The following is a 23321-nucleotide window of genomic DNA, read 5'->3' as shown; positions in this document are numbered from 1 at the left end:
AGTTGTTTTCCGCAAAAAAATTGGAGCAGGCCCATCGCTTCAGCCACCGGAACGAAGTCGTATTTCGGTTCACCTTAGTTTTGTACTCGAGCGTTCTCGTAGATGGCTTTCAAAATCTTCATGAAGCTTTACAGAAATAAAAATCACCAACCCTAGTTGTGCATGGGCTATTTTTTTTTTTTTCAAAGTTTGTCGCTGACGCCAGGAAGGAAAAAATGATTTAACAAAAGTCGCGGTCACGTGACCATTGTATGCTATCAGAAGTTCCTTTTAATCAAAGCACTGAAAGGACTGATACGAGTTGATGGTAGTCCAAGCTTAGCTAATGGGTATTGCTTTAGTGATGAAAAAATGAAATGTCTATTTAGAAACAGAAATTTAAATTTCCATCTGATTTCTGATGTTAATTTCATGACATGATGCAATGTATTTTAAAATCCAATTAACATATAATACTTTATGAAATTATAAGACAACGATATAATTATTGGTAAGAGGCAAAATGTTGATTGTTATCAACGTTGTGAAGAATAAAGAGATACAGGAAGTGATCACACTGCAGGAATGGAAACCTAACAATGTCTGCAGTGCGTCTTCGGGAGATATCCTGGTTACAATGGACAAAGCTGAAACGAAACAATCCAAAATTGTCCGATACTCTGCAGCTGGTTATGTAGAGGTTCAAAAGATTCAGTATGATGAAAAGGGAAAATCTTTGTTTTCTTCCTACTACCTAAAACACATCTGTGAAAACAGAAACCTAGATATTTGTGTAGCCGATCATTTAGCTCGTACATTGGTAGTAGTCAGTCATGCTGGAAAGCTCCGATTTAGATACACTGGCCACCCGTCCATAGCTTCAGGAGCATTAACACCATATGGGATAACGACAGACAGCCAGGGCCAAATCCTGACATCAGACTGCGACAGAAGTCACATTCACATCCTAGATAAAGATGGACTGTTCCTCCGTTACATAAACAACTGCAATCTTCAGAGCCCATGGGGTTTATGTGTGGACTCCAGAGATTATCTTTTTGTGGCTGAGCTGAAAAGTGGTAAAGTGAAGAAAATTAAATACATGAAAATATTGTAAACCAATCATTGTATACTATATTTCTTTTCCAAAAATGACTGTATATGGAGAACTGGTCGGCAACAAGGTAATGATGATACTCAAGCTTTCCGTATTTTTTTTTTTAAATTAAGGTTTGTAATTCCGTTGTCAATTTTTTTTTTTCAAATTTACACCCACTGTTATGGTGTTACATTATGATTTCATTGGAGCGGCAATGTAATAAAAATTTATAGACAGTGAAGTAGAAAAGTGTAATCTAGAAGTCTGACATTGATACAGGTATTTCTCATTTCTCACTGCTCAGAAATGTATGAAAAATTTAGATTTTGATTACTAGGATTAGTATTCATTTAGGAGCGTTTTACCCTTTATATATTTACAAGAATACAAAAACTGTAGATTTAATATCAAAAAAATAAAAATCATTTTTAAATCATTTATAAAGTCAATAGACTAATATAAGGTTATAAAACCGTAGATTTTTACTTGTTATATTATGAATTGTTCTCTTAATATATTTACAGATCAATTATTTAAGGCTAATACAAGATATTTAAACTGTTATTTTTACCTCTTACATTAGAATTTATTGACTGGTGATTATTATGTATAATGTTTGCATGTCAAAAATAAAGGCCAACTCAAAACTGTAGATCTTTACTCCTTATATTTGATTTTTATAGGTCAATCAATCATAAACAAATAATTCTGACAAAAGGAAACATCTTTCATCATTCTGAAAATGTACAATTTTCTATCCCAAAGAGTCAAAAACACAAACATGAATTGATGGGAATAAACCCAGAATAGTGGGTGAGAATTACAACAAAAAAATGAAATAAATCTGTAATCTTGAGTTGCTTTATGCTTGAAATAAAATTTGCTTCTGGAAGATGCTCTGTTTAATTAAAAACTGTGTACTTTTCAAAACTATGTAAAATATATTGAATAAAATGATTAATATACAGTTGAACTTCAGAATCTCGAACACGGATATCTCGAATACAATGGATATGTCAAAGTGATTTGGAAGTCCTAAACCACGAATTTCTTAAGTATTTTACCCTCGATATCTCGAACCCTCGGATATCTCGAAGTTTTTTCTCAGTCCCATCAAGTTTGAGATAACGAGGTTTGACTGTATTTATTTATTTGGTTTCAACACCATGCAGTTGTGAAAATACATTATTTATTCTGTTAAAATTTAAATACTTTCAAAATATCATATGTCACACGGTATGAAGTCTTTGACCAATTCAAGATCATGTATAATAACTATTCTTGAGATGATAATGATGCATTCATCCATGTTAAGTCAATGTCCTTGAGGCTTAAGGAGCATATCTTGATAATTATATATATATATATTTATTACATTTTCAACAGTGAAATACTGTGATTTATTTATTGAATAAAAGTGATATTTTCTCACAGTGTGAAAGGATACCAAAATGATATTCTCTCACAGTGTGAAAGGATATCAAAGTAAGTAAAAATAATTTCTGGCCTGTCATAAGATAGAGATAGTACATGTAACTAAGCATCTTGATAGAGCTAAAACTGCAAATTCCTTCCCAAATATATTGCTAAAATCCATGCTTAATGTTTTCAATCACACAACTGCTAAGCTATGACGTCTCAACTGCTCAACTATGACGTCAAGCATATGACACTGTGTTAAGAAAAGACAGAGGCAAAGGGAAAATCAAAGAAAATGTAATAAACAGAAAATTCAATGTTTTGTAGATGAATATGGAATTTATTTCACTCGTGAGACAGGATTTTTTATATATTTTCACTCGTGCTTCGCACTCGTGAAAATATAAAAAAAAATCCTGTCCCACTCGTGAAATAAATTCCATATTCATCTACAAAACATTGAATATCCTCTATATATATATATATATATATATATATATATATATATATATATATATATATATATATATATATATATTTGTCTTAACTTATTTGTAATCAACAAAGTATTATTAAATCATAAATTTTATTGTCACAATAAAATAAACCCAAAAATTTAAATCTACAGTTTGTTCTCTGTTTACCTTCTATCACCAATCTCTTTATAATTTACATAAATAAACATTTATTTAAAATAAAATTTCTAAAGATACCTCATTTATTAAGAAAAATGATAACAATCTCAGAAGGAAAACAAATTTTATTATATATGGTAATAATAAATACAGTCATGATTTACATTAAGAAATCTCAAAAGATAATATTGCAAGATTGCAAAATATTCATATTTTAAAAATATCCAGATATTAAATCCAAAATAATCATTATTCAGAGCAATATGACACTAGCATGTACATGTCTCTCAAAATACATTGTAATGCAGTGGATTTTACAAACAAGGTATAAATTCGGGAACAATTTGTTTAAAAATATAAGTGTATTCTAATTATACTTTTCTATCAAAATCAAATTTTTAAAAAAATGGCTGTGAAAGACTTCCAAACGCAGTGTTTAATAAATTTAATTTCCAACATTTATTCACAGTGTTATTGAATATCATTGGCTAGATATATGATTAGAAATACAGAAAAACACGCTTATAAAAAAGTGTCAGGGATGGATGATTTTGCTTCTTTATAAACATAATTCAATGTATCCCTCAAGTTAACAATATATTTTAAAGCCACGGGGAATTAAAATTCCTTATAAGTGTGTTTTCCTGTAATCATTTAGTTTTTCATTTGGTAAAAAAATTGTATATTGCATTTCATTCCATCTAAGTACCAATATATCAGAAATCTATCATTGCTGGGTCAATTTTCCTTCTGTCCAGCTGTACTTTCTCTACTTTTTCAGACAAACAACCACTACCACATGAACAGTTTTCACATTTTTGTTTTGTGTTTGTTGATCCCAAGCTTTCTGTTGTTGATGCATTATCAGTTGTCTCTTTTGAAGTGTCCATATTTGTACCAACGTCAGTAGCTTCTGATTTCTGGGCCAACATTTCATTCAGCTAAATATCAAATAACCATAGTAATTTATTCATCTTAAAAAGAAGAAACCTCTCAGAAAAATTATTAATTAGTCTTTTTCCCTTTTTTTTGGAAAATAAACATGCCCTAAGCCATGCACCAAAAATGCATAAAGGAATATTAATGCATATATGTAAAAAAAAAAAAAATAACAAATGAAAATAACTTCAAAATTTATTATCATTAAAAAAAAATGTTTGGAATATGAATATCTTTTACATATTTTTTTTTAAATGCACTTAAATAAAAATAATTCATCCCTGATAAAAAAGAAAAACTTATTTTTATGTTAATGTCAAAATTTTTATGTTTATGTCAAAAGCACTCACCTTGCGTCTCTCTTTGTGACTTTTGCCAATTCCAAGTCTGTAAAGGAAAAAAAAATCAAATACATAAGGAGTTAATCTACAAACAATTCTATAGAGATCTGAACAATTTATACTAAATTTAATACATGTAATGACACATCTATTGATTCTGTTGAGTGAATACCTTGGCAGTCCTCTATTGAGTCCCTCCAGTAGAATACAGGCCTTACACAGGGGGTTACTGGAAATGTAGCCACACCTTTCACAGGTACCTGTCAACAGAAATAATACATCTGACAAGCACATCAACAGAAATGATATATGAGGGCTGATCAAAAAGTTTGCAAACTAATTGAATTACTTCCTTAAAAGGAATAAAATGAGGTTTCAGTGCTCATTATTTTTTAAAGTAGTCATCTCGGATTTTAATGCACATCTCCCATTGTTCTGCCCATGCGCGAATCACGTGAAGCATGCGGTCACATGACATGCTCTGTAGCGGTCTGTTCACAGTATCTAAAAGATTTTTCTGAGTCTTATATTTCCTAACATGCAAGTTACTTTTTATAACAAGTACAGTCCATCTGTCAGAAATGACCAAATCTCAGCAATAGGATGGGTGGATAAGGACATCCTCTCCAGAATTAGCATTTTGATCATCAAAACCCGAGTCCTCAGTCTCGGGAGCGTCGTTTATCTCATGTGAATAAAGTATGGGCGACCTCTTTTCAGCATATATATCTCATATGTTTAAAGTCTAAAGTAAACAAAATTTTAGGGATTTGATAATTATATTATTGTTAAGATATTCAACTATTTTTCTAATTGTAACTTGGTGATCTTTCATAACAAATTGCTCAACTAAGGACACATCTTTTCCCCGCCTCGCTTTCGCTGGGCAACAGAACAAACATCATTTTTAACCATCTCCCTGCCTTCACTAAAACAATCAATCCAATTAATGAATGAACTTCCGGTAAGTCTTTTGTCTTCATAAACCTTGTACAAATTATCATATTCTACTGCAAAGGAATTTCCAAGATATACCTTAAACTTTACAGCCGTTCATTACTCGAGTACGACTGAGTCAACCATTTTTTTTCACAAGTCACCTACATATTGGCGTCATTTTCACATTGTGACATCACAAACACGGAGAAAAACATTATATAACACTTGCTATTTATAGAATATTAGTATGACTATATGTGTGCCAAATTTCATTCTGATCTGAATTGTGGTTTCATAAACATAGAGATAGTTCGTGAACTTTTTGATCACCCCTCGTATCTGACAAGCACATCTACAGAAATGCACCAGAATGCAGGGGCCATCAAATTCACTATTTTGGAAGAAGCACCCTTGTTCCTAATAACCATCCCTTTGGTTTGTTTGCTTAATGCCCAAGAGCAGAGAAAAAGATTATTAAAGAAATAATGCACTTTCACTATATAATCAATAGACCCCCTCCCCCACCTTCTAACAGAACCCATGTTCCTGGGACCACAAATTTCACAATTTTAGAAGAGGCACCCTTAATCATCATAACCATGCACATAGTTTATCTACATTAATACACACGGGGAAAGAAGAAGATTTTTAAAGAATTTATGCATGTTCAGTATATGATCTTTAGAGCCCCACCATAACTTCAGAACCCCTGACCATTGGGCCAAGAAATTCAGATTTTTATTTTCTAGAGAGCTAAATGCTTATTAAAATTATTTCAACAGTTTGACTGCTTGATGTCCAAAAGTAATGAAGATTTTTAAAGATAGCACTAATTTTGATGGGATAAGCCCACCTCTAAGGCAGAGGGACAGGGACTATGGAATTCATAATTTTTGTTCCCCTTCACCCATAGGTGCTGTATGCCAAAATTGGTTGAGTGGTTCAAGAAGCTGAAAATGTTCAAAAGTTTTAAATTATCATCGATGTACAATGCTTGCCGCATGAAAACAGACGAAAAATATAACAATAAGTCACCTGAGTGACTTAGGTGACCTTAAAATCAACCACAAGCATATATTTTGAATATGTATGAACTTGTTTAATTATCCAATTTCATGTTCTTTTTGACTTTAAGAATTATGCTTGCAAAAAGTTACCATTCATCAGAAAGAGGTACCTTGTACTGGTAGTTTCACTGCTTTCTTCACAGACAGACTCTCTCCAGAGTGAACGATATCTGAAATTATACAAATCACTACTGAGACAATTTATCTTCTCACACTGTTAAAGAAATGGACATTTTATTATATATCCTTAAATAAACTAATTCTCCATTGTAATTATTGATTTTAACTGGACGTGCTGTGTTTGTTCAGATAAATAAGGATGTTTTTTGGGGCTAGTTGCCAAAATACTCTAAAGAGGTACTTTTGTCGTATAAATTGTAATAGGTGTCCAAAATACACCCTCACATGCATTGCTTCTTCTTACAATAATAATGTTTTTTGAACTTGAATGTACGAAATTTTGACCTACCAATTATAGCACTTGGTCGGATCTTTTCCAAGTCTTTTATGTAAGCCCTTGCAAATCCCCTAGAGACAGTAAAAAAAACCAACAAAATAATGAAGAAAAGCTTATGGACAAAAATTAGAATGATACTTTGAACATATTACACTGACATACCCTTATCTTACCTATAAGCATTAGGTGAATATATACACTCTGTGGAGAAATAATCCAGCTTCTTAAAGTAGGCATACCTAGTAAAAGGAAACAATATATATTATGTACAGTTGAACTTCGATATCTCGAACACAGATATCTCGAATACCATGGATATGTCGAAGTCATTTTGAAGTCCCATTTGCTTATTCCTTAAGTATTTTGAAGTCCCATTTGCTTATTCCTTAAGTATTTTACCCTGGATATCTCAAATCCTCCATTACCTTGAAGTATTTTCATGGTCCCTTTTAGTTCGAGATAACGAGGTTTGACTATATTCATGTTTTCCTTAATTTTACTGACATGTCTTCTCTAAGATATAAAAATAAATGTGTATAATCTACAAACATTCTATAGTTCAGCAATTGAGAAAGGTTAAAACCTATAGTTTCTCCTGCCTTACCAGTGGTGGATTTATCAGTTTTCATATGATCTAGAGGTTTGACTTACATGACTATCTCTTTCTCGTATGTATACTTGAATGGTTTACTTCTGGGAAGGGCTCCCTCAGTGCCCTGTAATAAAGATCATAGTCTAAAATTCTCTTGTAGTTCTTCAAACTCACATTTAAATATTTATTTTATACCTTTAAAAAATTTTCCCTATATAAATCTATACCAAAAGAAGTGTAATATTTCCTATGTTGAACTGAGTGGTCCATGTAAAAAATCAAGTTTTACAACCGAGTAAATGATTGGGGCTTTGAAGGAGATACTGTCCTAGTCAATAACTGAATAATATTGCAAATAATTTCCAAAATAAAAACCTCTCAATGATGTTTTTACCTGGTACTTCTACCATTTCTAAATCATTAGGTTCCATTTTGTTATCAGTTTATCATTCATAACTAAGCATGGCTGCATTCAAGAAGGTACATGGAGCAGCTAGCCTAACTGCTAGGCTAGATATCTACATGTAGGTCATATTGAACACATTGTACAAATAATGCTTATCATAGCTAGGCTAGCATATCGTTCAAGATTGTAGCAGCTATGTAAAGCTAAGTAGCCACTATGATCTTTAAGGCAGCCCAGATTTATAACAGATTATTCTCTGTCTTGCTACTGATCTGTAATTTACATCTGACACTGATGTTTATTTTGTTACCGTGGTGATGGCTGTACACCTCTGTAATCTTCCAATGTCACCTCTCAGTACTGTAATTATATACAAAGTCAAAATTTATCGCACAAATTTAAAACTTTATGTCATTATGAAATCATAATCAAAAAGTTAGTGATGAATTTCCAAACATCTTACTGTGAAATCACTCATTTTTGATGGATTTTAATTTTTGCCGTTTTTCTTGTTAGGAAAAGACCCATGAATTCATGTACGAAATGTGAAAATTGCACACTGCAGTATAACATTTCTCCTTTAACCATAAAATTGCTCCACCCGGGCTCATGCCTGCAGCTTCAAAGCTCACTACGACGGCCCTCTTACTCGTGGCCGCTTGTCACACTGTGTGCTTGTATTGCGGCGACGGCCAGTATAGGTGCGACACTTTAGGGCCATCCATTTTCAGGGCTAGTTGATTTGGCAGGTGAGTTGTTACACACTCCTTAGCGGATTCCGACTTCCATTGCCACCGCCCTCTAACCAGTAATTTTTCATCAAATCTTGAAAATTTGACCCCACGAAAATAAGTGATTTTTCAGTAGTTGTTCATTTTCAGTATGTTTAACTTACCATTCATTATCACAGTCTCAGCAATGTCATCCGCATTGTGTCCTGAAAATTAAAACAGAATAATGAAAGACAAACTCTATCAAAACTACTTGTTCAAAAGAGGAAAAATGAGGAAAAAGAACAAGTCTTGAAACTACAGAGTGAAGGAAATGGATAAAACTTGTTTTTAATCCACAATAATTTAGATTATGTTTTCATGTGACATTTTGCAAAAGTTATAGATGTATCATTAACTGTCTACACCTTGCAGTACCTGTTACTATCCTATCCACTTTCATTAGAAGGGCACCTCTATCCAAGGCTTGGCGCCTGAACACACCACAGAATGTACCTAAAAGTATCAGATATTTTCACAGAATTCACTTCTGAATCAACAGACCTTTAAAACTATGGACAAATCTCAGTATCTCTAGTCTGACTGCCTGTGCAGACAACATCAAGATATCCAAGAGTTTGAAACATCTCAAATGCTGACTTTCTACCTTGTTTCCATGTAAATCTATTAACTTCTTTAAAAGTTACCGGTAGATTTTTCTTTTTAAAGTAATGTAAGTAGAGGAAAATCCTTGCATTTTGTTTCATATGAAACCATTGTATATTCTCTTTTTTTTTTTATAAAGACCTTTGATAGTTTTAAATTTGTAACTACTGGTATATTTCGTATAAGATACATACAGTTATTTTTCAGACCAATCTGTTTGACAATAGCATCCATGGTCCATCCATACAACTCTTCATATGACACAATCTTCAGAGGCAGATCATATTGTTGTTGATTCCTCTTTACTGTCTGAAACAATCAGGAAAACTTTAAGTAACAATCAAATATAATATTTACACATACATTGTGTTTACAGCTACATGTATCATAGATATAATATTATAAATTTGTATGTAATGGACAGATTCAGCTGACCATTTTGCCACCTCTGAATAAGCAGGACAATTATCACCAAAAACACCAGCCAGAGGTTATTCAATTTCCTTTTTTTTTTAATTTTTTTTTTATTACTTGGACTTTTACCATTGCTTTGTAATCATCAACTCACTAGAATCTCACTCTGGATCAAGAAATGTGCTAGGCTAAGATAAATATGTTTCAACTAATGAGATGCTTTAATATACAGTAGTAGAGATCCTAAATTATTTGTTGTACAAACTTTCAACTAGCTCCTAACCATCTGTTGATGTAAACAGCAAATACTTCCCTACTGATTAAAAGATGCATTGATTGTTTATATAAGGTACATTCCTAATGAGACAAGTTCTGAAACTATATATATACAAATTTTATAAATATTTTGGTTTGTCCAAAATTGATCAGTATTTTTCTGCAGATATTTCTGCAAGGTTTTTAAATCATATATCTACTGAGTATTCAAAGGTTTTTAAATTAGAAAACATCCATAGTTTACAGGGTATTTAAAGCTATTTAAATCACCTGACCAAATATCAAGGGTTAAAATTCAGAATTCTATGCATATTAGCTGGACACTATATTAGAGGCCAGCCATGTTGGATTTATAGGTAAGGAAAGACAATTTTACATAGCTTTAGCACATTTCATTCTGATAATTTCTCTCAACAGAGAAATTGTACCATATGAAAACTTCAAAAATTTAGAAAATCCTTCAAAGCCTGATTCATTTTATTAATTAGGCAAAATAGGTATAGTGGTTATTTCTGCAATACCATTATAATGTATCCTTAATAATGTTAATACTGAATGAAAAATGTACTTCAAAGATATTGGTATGCATGCAGAGGAATATTCACACAATAAATTTCTTAGGCACAAGGAAAAAAATCTTTCTATTACATGCCATAAAAAAAAAATAAATAAAAAATAGGACTGGTATGTAGGTTTTGGTTTTTAATTTTCATTTCTTTTCACATAAGGGCAGAACTTTGTAAATGTAATTTTGTAAAGACTGTTTGAAGCTCTCTTCTTCTTGCCATATAAGTAACATCTTTTTTCCCCCTAATCTACCTGATAGCTATAAAAATGGCTATTTACATGTAAAAAGTTATTTTATAGCCTAGAAACAGTAATATTTGAAGAAAATGCATATACATACAATTTAAACGTTTTACAATGAGAAATTGGATTGACGCATAAAATTAAGATCAGTCGGGTAACCCAACACAAATACATTTTTTAACCCAGTAGGTCTTATAGCTGTAATTACCTCAAAGTGTTAATTTCCACATTAACAGAATTCTTTAATAAGTATTTTGTGTTCTAGTTCATTAAACACAGTTTAAACATATCCAAATTCAATTAATGAATTTGCAATTTCTGAGCATTCTCTTATACCCATTTTTCTGATTTATAGTTTCAGCTGGTCATGTGACCAACACAGCAGTTATGGACCCTAGGTACAGTGCTCAAGATGTCCTCCGTTGTGATCAATGTCAGACTGATTTAGTACAGAGCTTCTGTCAACTTTGTCACATTAAACTGTGTAAGGCCTGTGTTGGAGAGCACCTCTCTGATACATCCAGAAGTCATAGAGTCGTACCATACACAGCAAAGAGTTCAGCTTCTAACTACCTGGAATGTCCAGATCATGCCACAAAGCTTTGTGAATTTTACTGTGAGAAATGTAAAGTTTCTGTCTGTAATACCTGTATCATGTCGAGTAAACATCATGGGCATAAAATTATAGGTATTCAACAAAATCTCAGCTCTGAAACAAAACAACTGGAGAAAAATCTTAAAGAACTTGAGGAAAAAATTGGTCCACAATATGAAGAAATTTTCTCTGAGTTAAAGTCTGAGAAAGCCAACATAGGAAAACACTTTGAGATGCTGACAAGAACCGTTACTAATCATGGAGAAGACTGGCACAGAGAAATTGACACCATTGTCAACAAACTCAAATCTGATATTGATGACATGAAAAACAAACACCTGGCTGACCTTATCAAGCAGGAAAAAGAAATTACCCAGAATATTTCTGAAGTGAAAAAGAATATTCTTGAAATGAAGAAAATTCTAGCAAACAAAGATATTTCCCTTATCTCTTCATACAAACCCAGAAATGATGAATTTATAAAACTTCCTCCTAAGCTGAAAACTTCATTACCCAGTTTTCCTCCTCAATCAATCAGCAAAGAAAAAATTTATCAACAATTTGATTCCTTGAGAGAATTATCCAAGGTAACAGAAGAACACAGCTACACACTGCTTAATGAACCAAAGCTGATCAAAACCATAGAAACTTTGGACAAACTACGGAGTGTTGTTTGCCTCAGTGATGAAGAAGTCTGGACATGTGGGCAGACAAAACTCATGAAACTCCACAACTTGCAGAGAAAACTACTGAAGTCAATCAAAACCAAGTCAGGGGAATGGCCACAGGATATAGCACTGACAAGGAATAGAAATCTAATTTACATCGACTCTACTAGACGTACTGTGAACAAAGTGAAGAATGAACAGATACAGGAAGTGATCAGACTGCAGGAGTGGAAACCAAACAATATCTGTAGTAGCTCCTCTGGAGATATTCTGGTTGTCATGGACAGTGATGATGGTAAACAATCAAAAGTTGTCCGATATTCTGGTTATGAAGAGGTACAAAGCATTCAGTTTGATGATGAGAGTAAACCACTGTATTCTTCCTACTATCTCAAGCACATCAGTGAAAATAGGAACCTGGATATTTGTGTGGCTGATTGTTCAGCTCGTGCAGTGGTAGTGGTCAGTCATGCTGGAAAGCTACGATTTAGGTACACTGGCCATCCATCTACTGCCTCTGGATCATTTAACCCATATGGCATCACAACAGACAGCCAGAGTTTGATCCTGACATCAGACTGTGAAAAGAATTGTATCCACATCCTAGATAAAGATGGACAGTTCCTCCGCTGCATAAATAACTGTAATCTAGACCGTCCAAGGGGTTTGTGTGTAGACTCAAAAGACAACCTCTTCGCTGCTGAGTTGCGCAGTGGAAAAGTGAAGAAAATCAAGTACATGAAAACACTGTAAACCAGTTCTTCTATGCGATACATTTATTAATGAAGAGCCAAGGGAAAACCAGTCTGCAAAGATTAATTTTGCTGAAAGAGCTTTTGTGTTTTAAAAACAATTTATTAGGTCTTCAATTCTATTTCCAAATATTTCAAAATCTCAAAATCTGTAATTTTGTTATGTGTTCAAGGGAGCTGTTAATATAATGGCAATAGAAAGATGGACTTGTTTTCTTTGCTTTCTATCAAATAATGATCCCTCGATCCCTGCTTGTTGAATATTCTTTATAATCATGGTTAAACTTGTCTAATCCAGAAACCACAGGTTCCATAGAAAGTGGCTGGATTAGACAACATTTTAAACAATTGAATTTACTGAAAAGAACTACTGAAGATACCTTATTTTACATGAGTACTTAATATTGCAAAATGATTCGTAGACGTCAAATCTCGAGAATATGAATTTGTAAGTGGACTGTTAAAGCAGAGTTTTCACATGGATTTCAGCAATATAAAAATAAAAGTGAACAATTTTATTTCACAAGTGATGCTTCTTCTCTTGAAACAATGCAATTTTAAATTCCTCTTGTATATTTTTGAATCTATTATAATAGTATAAAATGTTTTCATCATTGCAAGATTTTGGAATACACAACATCCAGATTAGACAAGTTTTACTGTATTTCATTTTTAGTCCCCTACCAGTGAAACCAGAGGGGACTATAGGTTTCCTCTGAGTCTGTCTGTCCGTCCGTTTGTCTGTCCGTCTGTCTAGCTCTACCTCTGTCAGTCTGTCCCACTTGGTTTTCCACACTTTTTTTCTAAATGCTTCCAGATATTGAGCTGATTTTTGGTATGTGAGTGTATCTTGATGAGTTACGGATCAAGTTTGCATTTCGTTCCACTTCAATGATTTTTGACGGAATTACAACCTTTTCAATTTTTCACGGTTTTCCGCAATTTTTTTCTAAATGCTAGCAGATATTGAGCTGAGTTTTGGTATGTGACTTTACCTTGATGAGTTATAGATCAAGTTTGCATTTCGTTCCGCTTCATTGATTTTTGACGGAATTATGGCATTTTCAATTTTCATCGGGAACCAGATTACACTTGCCGGTAGGGGACTAGTATTGCTAATGCAATACTCTCAAAGTGCTTGTTCATTTTGTCTTTATCTTTTGTTATGTGTAAGGATACAAACCCCAGTCTGAGGTATGATTCCAGATAAGGCCACATTTTTTTTTATTAGTTGTTTTTCAAAACTGACCGACCCAAATTTTTGACAATTTGAAAAAAATAGAATTTTTGTAAAATTTTTCTAATTTAACCCAAAAAATAAGACATTTAGCAATATTTTTCAAAGCTTAAATCTGAAAATTTTAAGATGGTTAGCTATCAACATGATCAATATATCATATATTTATTAAAATGGATGTTCAAGGTGTGGGACTCGATCCCCACTGAGCTACTGAAATATAAGTGTTATGCAATTTTCTAACACCTAGAAAACTTGAATTCTATTTATGAAGAAGTTTTGAACACTGTTGAAAGAGGGAATTTTTTTTTATTTTAATTTTTTGGGGAGGAAGGAGGGGGTTAATTTATACATTTTTTTAAAATAAATTCTTATGTAAGTTTTTGTTTCTAATTTAATTTTTTTTCTTCTACCAATCCAATTTTTGGGAAAAAAGTCTCGAAAAAACAACTAATAAAAAAGGTGGCCTAATGTGATATAAACAATCCCAACTTTACAAAGCAATAATAGGCCAAGGGTCTGTGAATAGTGTTGTAGATATGAAATATTTCACTGTGGCTAAGATGCAAAATCATTTAAATTTTATCCAAAATCCCAAGTACATCTAAGGCTCATCTTATACATGATTTTGATGACCTTACATGACAGATAATGACTCATCGAAAACATACAGTAAAATATGTTTTTACAAGTGAACATATGCAAATTCAGTTTTTCAACAAACATCTTCTTTCAGTCAGAGCTCAAAAATAATTAAAAAAAAAACAATACATGCAACTATTCAGCCACATCTGACGAATTCCATTAACCAATGTTTTACTGAACAAATATTCCACCGAAAGACAGCTGTACTAAATATTCCTTAACCCAGTCTGGAAGGGACATGAGAAAAAAAAGAATGAGGGCAGCTTACCTCTAGGGAATCGTCCCTGTACCCAGTGATCCCCTCATCCACAGACAGAAGCACCAGGTTAACGCCATAGTCATACCTCTGGTTAAGGACTTTAAGGACGTAAGCCAACACAGTAGAGTCTGTTAACAGCATAAATGTGTGTTTCAGAAAAAGACAAACTTAAAGTAATTGTGAAAGAGTAGCATATAAGTAGAGTATGTTAATTGTGAACATGCATGGATAGTGCAAAAGACATGCTTGACATAACAAGCTACTATTTTCAAACTACAAAAATGATTTTTCTCTAAATAATCTCCTTGATATCAATATGATCATGAAGCACTTTCAGTCATCCTGCAATTTCCTATATTTGTGTTTTACTCTAATTGGAGAAAAAGCTAAAAGTTCATCATTTTGAAATTCATAAATACAAATTTTTCATTGATTGGTAGAAGCAAAATTATTATTGACTCTTGTGTATACGAGTCCCTTTGTAAAACATTATTATTAAGTGATCAGAACATTCAGTAATATCGTACAATTTTTAGCTCACCTGAGCTGAAAGCTCAAGTGAGCTTTTCTGATCACATTTTGTCCGGCGTCCGTCTGTCTGTCCGTCTGTCTGTCCATCTGTCTGTCCGTCTGTCTGTAAACTTTTCACATTTTCGACTTCTTCTCAAGAACCACTGGGCCAATTTCAACCAAACTTGCCACAAAGTATCCTTGGGTAAAGGGGATTCAAGTTTGTTCAAATGAAGGGCCAAGCCCTCTTCCAAGGGGAGATAATTAGGAATTAGTGAAAAAATAATGGCATAACTTAAAAATCTTCTTCTCAAGAACCATAGGGCCAGGAAAGATGAAACTCATGTGAAAGCATCCTTAGGTAGTGTAGATTCAAGTTTGTTCAAATCATGAGCCCCGGGGGTAGGGCGGGGCCACAATGGAGGATCAAAGTTTTACATAGAAATATATAGGAAAAATCTTTAAAAATCTTCTTCTCAAGAACAGCAAAGCCATGATGAGTCATATTTATATGGAAGCATCCTCAGGTAGTGCAGATTCAAGTTTGTTCAAATCATGACCCCCGGGGGTAGGGCGGGGCCACAATGGAGGATCAAAGTTTTACATAGAAATATATAGGAAAAATCTTTAAAAATTTTCTTCTCAAGAACAGCAAAGTCATGATGAGTCATATTTATATGGAAGCATCCTCAGGTAGTGCAGATTCAAGTTTGTTCAAACCATGATCCCCGGGGGTAGGGCAGGGCCACAATGGAGGATCAAAGTTTTACATAGAAATATATAGGAAAAATCTTTAAAAATCTTCTTCTCAAGAACAGCAAAGCCATGATGAGTCATATTTATATGGAAGCATCCTCAGCTAGTGTAGATTCAAGTTTGTTCAAACCATGACCCCCGGGGGTAGGGCGGGGCCACAAGTGAGGATCAAAGTTTTACATAGAAATATATAGGAAAAATCTTTAAAAATCTTCTTCTCAAGAACAGCAAAGCCATGATGAGTCATATTTATATGGAAGCATCCTCAGCTAGTGTAGATTCAAGTTTGTTCAAACCATGATCCCCGGGGGTAGGGCGGGGCCACAAGTGAGGATCAAAGTTTTACATTGAAATATAAAGGAAAATATCTTCTTCTAAAGAACTGCAAACCATGATTAGTCATTTTGATATGGAAGCATCCTCAGGTAGTGTAAATTCAATTTTGTTCAAATGGTGACCCCCAGGGGTAGGGTGGGGCCCAATCAGGGATGGAAAGTTTACATAAGAACATATAGAAAAAATATTTCTTCTCAAGAACAGAAAAGTTATGTTTAGTCATATTGATATGGAAGCATCTTCAGGTAGTGTAGATTCAAGTTTGTTCAAATGATGACCCCTGGGATAGGGAGGAGCCACAATGGGGGATCAAATTTTAACAAAGGAATATATGGGAAATTTTTTTTAAAATCTTCTCAAGTACGACAAAGCCATTTGTTATATTGACATGGAAGCATCATCAGGTAGTTTAAAATTCAAGCCAATGTGCTCAGGTGAGCGATGTGGCCCATGGGCCTCTTGTTTTAAAATCCTAACCTTTTCCGCCTGAGGCTCCAATGGCTACCGTTTCCCCTCGAACAAAAAGATTGGCATCTGTGATGGTTTTATGCACCTCTTCTTCAAAGGCAAAGTAAAAACAGCTCTTACACAATGCATCTCCCTGTAAAGACAAGGAAAAGTTCTTCATGCATATATAGGCCAAGCTTAAATATTTCTTTGTTTGCAGTTGCCAACTCATAATTCTTAGAGTGGATTTTTTTTCTTTCTTTTTTTTCTTTTTTCTTTTTTTTTTTGAAAACCAATCAATCTCAGTTCCCAGGGGTTTTTTTTTGGATAGTAATAAATCATGGAATCATGAAGATATTCAGTATAAAAGTTTCAATGCCCTGAAAACTTAAATTTACAAAGAAATCATCTCAACAAATAGTTTTAAAAATTTTGAGTGGGTCAGTAGACAATCAAAAAACAAACAATATTTTATTGTACGAGGGGTTATCAAAAAGTTTGTGGACTGATGCGATAAAAATAGTACTATGTAGTCTGTGCTTAAAAAATTTATAAGGAACATTAACCAACAAAAGTTAAAGAAGTGTTGAAAATTTTAACTTGATAAGTTGCCAAATCATCATTAAATAAAAAAGACATTATATGATCACCCTGTGCTGTCTCTGTTTAATTTGTTGACGTCCGACAACGTCATTGTTTCTCAATGTCCACTCACTCTTTTTCATACACTTGATGAGATTCCCTGTAGTTAAATAACTATTTGAACTGGTCTTGTTTACCAGGTACATGTACAGGGGTGTGCAATTCGCATTGCCCGACGCCCAGGGCTACCATTTTTGGGGGTCAGGCTAGTGTTTTTCTGCATAGAGGTAGCCCCTTGGGCTAGTAAAAATTAAAAATAAGCTTGTAATACATGAAAAGCACAACTGGTATTTTCACTCATTTTTTTGCCATCAAATTCCCAATCAGTGAAATATTTCCAGGCATCATGTAACTATATGATTTTACAATTTCACGACAGGCTGATTTCAATGCATACGATAAAATAAATGGTTTTATACATAAGGAACGCTCCTCACTTGATTATGCCAGCATAATTTTCTGGTCGGAGTTTAATATCTACCTGTCATGTCAGTGACATGATCAATGTCACATTTCGACGTGACTGACTTTTGAAAACCCTGACTACAGATAGACATTAACTGTGCATCTCTCCTTTCTCTGAATCTTTTTCGGCATTTAAAAAGAAGTACTCTGGATGCATTTTATTTCTTTGTAGCCCGTTTAAACATTTCTTAGGTCTATGCTAGTTTTTCCAGGGGTAAAACTTTAAAGAATGCTGGTAAAAGAAACGCGTCACCCTTCTTGATGTCATTTTCAACCCCTTAATTGTTTGGACATTCCATATAGATTTTACAGTTAAATTTCACAGAACTTACAGAATGTGGTAAAAATTGCAAATTTTACGGCACAAGTGTGTCCTACCACATGAGTGAATTAACAGGATTTTTGGATGACAAAAGCTCATATAAGAGTTTTCTCAGTAATACTCAGGTAGAAAAAAACGTCATCTTCGAGGTTGCGCCGCCTGGACATACCATTGCTTACAAAACCATTAACAATTTATTAAAAAATAAATTTTATTATTTTTAATTTATTATATACATAGAAAAGATTATGCTTATTAATTGTTTAAAAATACATTGATATACCTTAAGTGGTTTTAATTTTATGGGGCTAGTCCAAGGACTTTTTGATAACCCCTCGTAGGTCTTAATAATTTCAAAATTTAACCAGAATTTACCGTCCTTTATGGTTTTAACATTTATGAATGTCATTTTGTCAAGTTTGTTGTTGTTGTTTTGGTCTGCTTGAACAAATCAAAATTTACAATGTTTATTATATAAAACTAATATTTAATAAAAAGAATATACAGAATGAGATTTAGACTTCAAATATTATTTTGCTCTAGCAATTACCAATTACAATATATATATTGTTTGCAAACCCACAAAAGGGTCTAGCAATACAGAGCACGTAAATGGGAAAAATGATGGTAAGGTTATAAGAGAAGAATACTTCGTAAAATAAAGTTCATTCATACATTGATAGAGTAACAATGTACATTATTGTAAGCATTCACTTAAAGCTAAATAGGATGAGGGCAACTTGGACCCTCCCATTTTTAAATTAAACAGCCAGGGACTAGATTTGGTCATCAACTGAGTAAAATAGCCCTGGACACTAATTTAGGCCTCCAATGATTACGCACAAAACAATCTCATCAGCGAGTCCCAGTATTTAATGCTATTTAAAATCTGTTTATCTCCAACAGGACAAATCACTGAAGCATGACAAAGAGATCTTGTCAAGGAGACAGATCCCCACTGACAAATTTTTCCCTCCCTGACAGAAAACTTATTAACAGCATTCTGTAAGACTCGATCTCTTGCGCCTGATTTGCACTGATGTGCGTAGATTGTCACTCTGGTCTCGGGATTTGAGACACTCGCCGGGCGCATCCCATTGTCCAAGCAAATTAAATCGTTCAACATGAAGCGTGCGTTTATTTATTCCTAATTAGTTAATTTGGGATTTTCGTAGTCGGGCATGTATTTGTGCAGATGTTGGACAGGAGGTTTTTGAAATGTTCCATTGGGAGAACAGACAGAAAACTCACACTTGAATCAATTTCATTTCAAGGTTTTCCGACATGTTTATTACAACAAATTCATAGGGATGACAAAGTCTTTCTGTCATTTGATCTTGATAGTATCAACAAAAGCTCAAAGCCATGACGCCACAAAATCAGAATTGAAACTGGGTGGAGAGGACTTACATTGGCACTCTAGCCTGCTGTCTAAAACCTTTTCTTAAATGGAAAATTTTTATAAATATCATTTAAAAAGACACTGAGTTGACATGTGATGATCACAATATTATCATTTTGATTTCAAAACTCAAAAAAAGCATTCATTAACTCATCAGCTAAACACTTATGACAGCGGAGAGTAGTATTTTTGTAATCAGTGAATATTACATTACATTAGACATGTTAGAAATGGTCCACTACAACTGGAATCATGCCTATCGGTAATAATTTTTTTTTAAAACTGGACAAAATTAGTACAATTGTCATGATAAATACTGTATGAAATGACTTGTGTATATAACTATTAACTTAGGTTTTACAAAAGAAGCTGCCGTGCATTCTGTGAAGGCTCCTGTAGCAGTCTTCAGGTTCAGATGAAGAGGAAAAAATATTTCCTTCTGAACACACAATGACATGTAAATATTTACAAATCTATGTATTCAGAGTATACATCATGTACATGCAGAGAATGAATATTAGCCAGAGCCATATCGAAAATCTCTGACTTCTTTCTAAATACTGCTAGTGCTTGTCCTAATTTGGGAGTCATCTTTTTTTTAAAAAAATTACAATTAAATACTGGCTCTGTAAGTTGCTTCCAGCCCTATGTCTTCCAACTTCCAATTTTCACAGCATGCCCCTTTCTGTGTTGCCTTGCAGCAACTCTTTAAATCCAGGATAAAGATGGTCTTGACTGAGCCCTATCAGATCTAAGGTTGTGAAACATCAAAGCAATTACTTCAGGCCCAAAGATCTTCACAAAAACAACTGGTGCTCAATGCTTTTCCCTCTCTTTCCCATATGTATTTGGCTTTTGGGGTTAAATATCTAATAGGGGCGGGCTTAAAATAGTAACCAGAGCCGCTTGCCTTAATTAAGTTTTTTCACTCTTGGGGAAATATATGCTACGCTAATACCCAGGTGCTCCTTTCCAATCTGACACGTGAAGACTGATTCCAAAGGTAGAACTTTTCAGTTCCTTAAAATAAGATGCATAGAATCGGTTTCAAATTCAGCTCTAATTATACGATAATCTCATCATAGAGGTGACGGATCCCTGGACCCTCTAGGTCCGCTTTTATACTGCTTGGAATCACTTTACAGACCATAGACATATTTTATGTACCGATAGCATTTAACTTTGGACAGCTGATGAAATAATATTCTATTAAATCCTTTATGAAGTCCCAGCATTCTACTGGAAAAACTACCTAATTATTTGCAGAAAAGCAACCCTCGTTAAATTGGTAGCCTGCTGTTTCCCAGTTGACTTCAGAATGAAAATGATCTGGGTATTTACATTAGCAAACAAATCAGACATTTAATGTGCTCCACAACAAAAACTTTTCCCAACATAATTTACATTTCACCAACAGCAATATCACTGCCATGACTCACATGAAGAAACTTTGGCCATGGTTTTTGTCCACTTGAATTTATTTATTTTCAATTGAAAAATTAATGTGATACCGTAGGATAGAGATAATGAAAATCAATAAAAGCAGTCAGATGCATGAACAATGTTCTAATTTTCCTTATCTAGATCATATGTCCAATTGATCGATGCACAAATACAATAAACTTTGACTTGAAAGAAATGTTTAAATCACGTTTCATATTTTCGCTGTTTTTCTTGAAATACACATGTCATGTATATAGGAAAAAATTAATTTTTAAAATGAAGAGGAGAAAATTCGAAATGTCACATGTGTCTTTTAAAAAATGATTTTTTTCACAGACTTACTGTTTTCGGTCGCTTCAAAATAGCTCCAGAATCACAGAGGTTACATTTGATAGGCATTGTGGTGGTTATTCACGATGTATTATACACTAATAAACACTCATTTTGTCAACACTTGTGCAATATTTTCTCCTTGTTTTCCTCAATGTACTATTCCAACCTCAGCATATAAAAGAGTTCGCTGTCAAAGAGGAACAACTCTTATTAACTCTCAAGAGTGAATTGTTTTAATCTGTTAAACACTGTAAACCAATTTCATTCATGTAAATTTATCTTTAATCACGAGAAAAGATTTATACCAATCCTTATTTCTGAATAACTTTCAGAAATAATATTTAAATAGAATTATGTTTAAATGCTGTTAAAGCTACATATATGGCGTATCTAAGCTAAAAAATAAAAATACGTCGAGTGTATATAAACGTGATATATGTTTATTTACATTCAAATTAATTCAAATTTTCACCAATTTTGAATGTTAATAACTTCATGTTTCCATAGTTAAATTGACCTTAAACTGTGCCTGTCATTTAAATGCGGAGTCGGTAAATAACTCGGTTATTGTTTTAAATTTCTAATATCTTTGAAACGTGATTGATTTAAATTGTGTAATTTACAGGAAAGTACTATCTTTATATAAAGTAATAAAACAAATAGAAAGATCTCTTTAATTTTAGTTAGTCTTAACTTATAAGAAATACGCCATATAAAATTCGAAATCTCCATCAACTTTCAACTCTACCCAAATATTTACTTCTGTCGTTTACTGATTTTTATTTGAAAATTAAAATAAGTACACGACTATATAGTCGTGTACTTATTTTAATTTTCAAATAAAAATCAGTAAACGACACTTCCATAACTTTGTTCGTGTATATTTTTGATTTAAAAAATATAGTGAACTCCAAGCATCAATCTTTAGGGGGAAAATCAGTACATATGTTCAATTTTCATCCATTCGTTCGTCTAACTACATTATTTATTCCATATATTTAGACCAATACCCTCTTAAAATGATTATGAAATCCGTGATCATGATATAGACTATACTTGTAAAATCTGGAAATCAAATACAACTGATTTTATTACATTTTTACAGAACGGTCTCGGGTGGACTTTCCGTGCATAGAAAAACAACCTTGATAACGAGATGCTTTTCCGAGCTTGCTAAGCGGAAAGACTTTCTTAGATTTTCTCATTTGCTCATTATTTGTTCATATTGTGCGGAGAATCCACCAGATCTGGAAATTGAAGCATAAATTTATATCTGTTCATTTTGAACTTATTTCATGTCATTTATTGCACTCGAAGTATAGGAAATGAATATTTCTTGGTAACCTAATAATGATTGTTCTTATCGTGCCCCCTTTCCCCACCACAAACCACCCACCAATTAAAAGTCGTAAATTTGACCCTGAGCAAGATGTATTTCATTACATTTCATCATTCTTATTTTATTGGTGATATTGATTGCAAACACTTTTTTTTCCTTTCCTATAGTTTCATCATTAATCAATATGTCAAAAATACCAGAAAACAAAAGCTGCCTGATACATGTTATGACCAGGGGAGAAAACTTCCTTTGAAGTTGGCTGTACGTAGACGAAACCAATATTTATATGAATCCAAATACAATAATTATCTTCTTAAGACTTTATGATTTGATTATATAAATATATATTTGATTCTGTTATATAAAACTAACAGGTTTAACCAAGTTTTGTAAAGCTGTTCTTAAATAATTTCATACCTGA

The 23321-nt window shown here is 33.2% G+C and overlaps 1 protein-coding gene across 2 annotated transcripts; it reads right to left on the bottom strand.

Moving 5' to 3' along the window:
* Positions 1-730: 730 nt before the first annotated feature.
* Positions 731-21681, bottom strand: LOC133200284 (cytoplasmic tRNA 2-thiolation protein 1-like). 2 transcript variants are annotated; one of them, XM_061336104.1, is made up of 15 exons: positions 21571-21681; positions 16985-17108; positions 14915-15033; positions 9444-9558; positions 9022-9099; positions 8769-8810; positions 8184-8233; positions 7527-7591; positions 7049-7114; positions 6888-6946; positions 6529-6588; positions 4585-4672; positions 4422-4458; positions 3842-4073; positions 731-1048 (listed from the first exon to the last, which is right to left on the bottom strand). In XM_061336104.1, exons 1-14 carry the CDS (start codon positions 21625-21627, stop codon positions 3849-3851), a joined length of 1185 nt encoding a protein of 394 aa, XP_061192088.1. In that variant the 5' UTR covers positions 21628-21681; the 3' UTR covers positions 731-1048; positions 3842-3848. The 2 variants fall into 2 exon arrangements, with proteins under 2 accessions (XP_061192088.1, XP_061192086.1); XM_061336102.1 differs by lacking the exon at positions 731-1048 and having other exon boundaries at positions 3287-4073.
* Positions 21682-23321: the final 1640 nt, after the last annotated feature.

Source organism: Saccostrea echinata, unplaced genomic scaffold (genome assembly GCF_033153115.1).
Source record: "Saccostrea echinata isolate AGI-Se365-2 ecotype Australia unplaced genomic scaffold, CSIRO_AGI_Sech_v1 ptg000038l, whole genome shotgun sequence".
Lineage (NCBI taxonomy): Eukaryota > Metazoa > Mollusca > Bivalvia > Ostreida > Ostreidae > Saccostrea > Saccostrea echinata.
This window is presented reverse-complemented; position numbering and strand designations above follow the sequence as displayed.

What these genes read in the sequence shown, in the direction of transcription:
- LOC133200284 (XM_061336104.1), bottom strand. Translation starts at nt 21,627, where the DNA reads ATGCCTATCAAATGTAACCTCTGTGATTCTGGAGCTATTTTGAAGCGA. An exon ending in TTTTGAAGCGACCGAAAACA is followed by an intron (nt 17,109 to 21,570) that starts GTAAGTCTGTGA and finishes TTGTCTTTACAG; the next exon opens with GGAGATGCATTGTGTAAGAG. An exon ending in TATTCACCTAATGCTTATAG is followed by an intron (nt 6,947 to 7,048) that starts GTAAGATAAGGG and finishes TACTGTCTCTAG; the next exon opens with GGGATTTGCAAGGGCTTACA.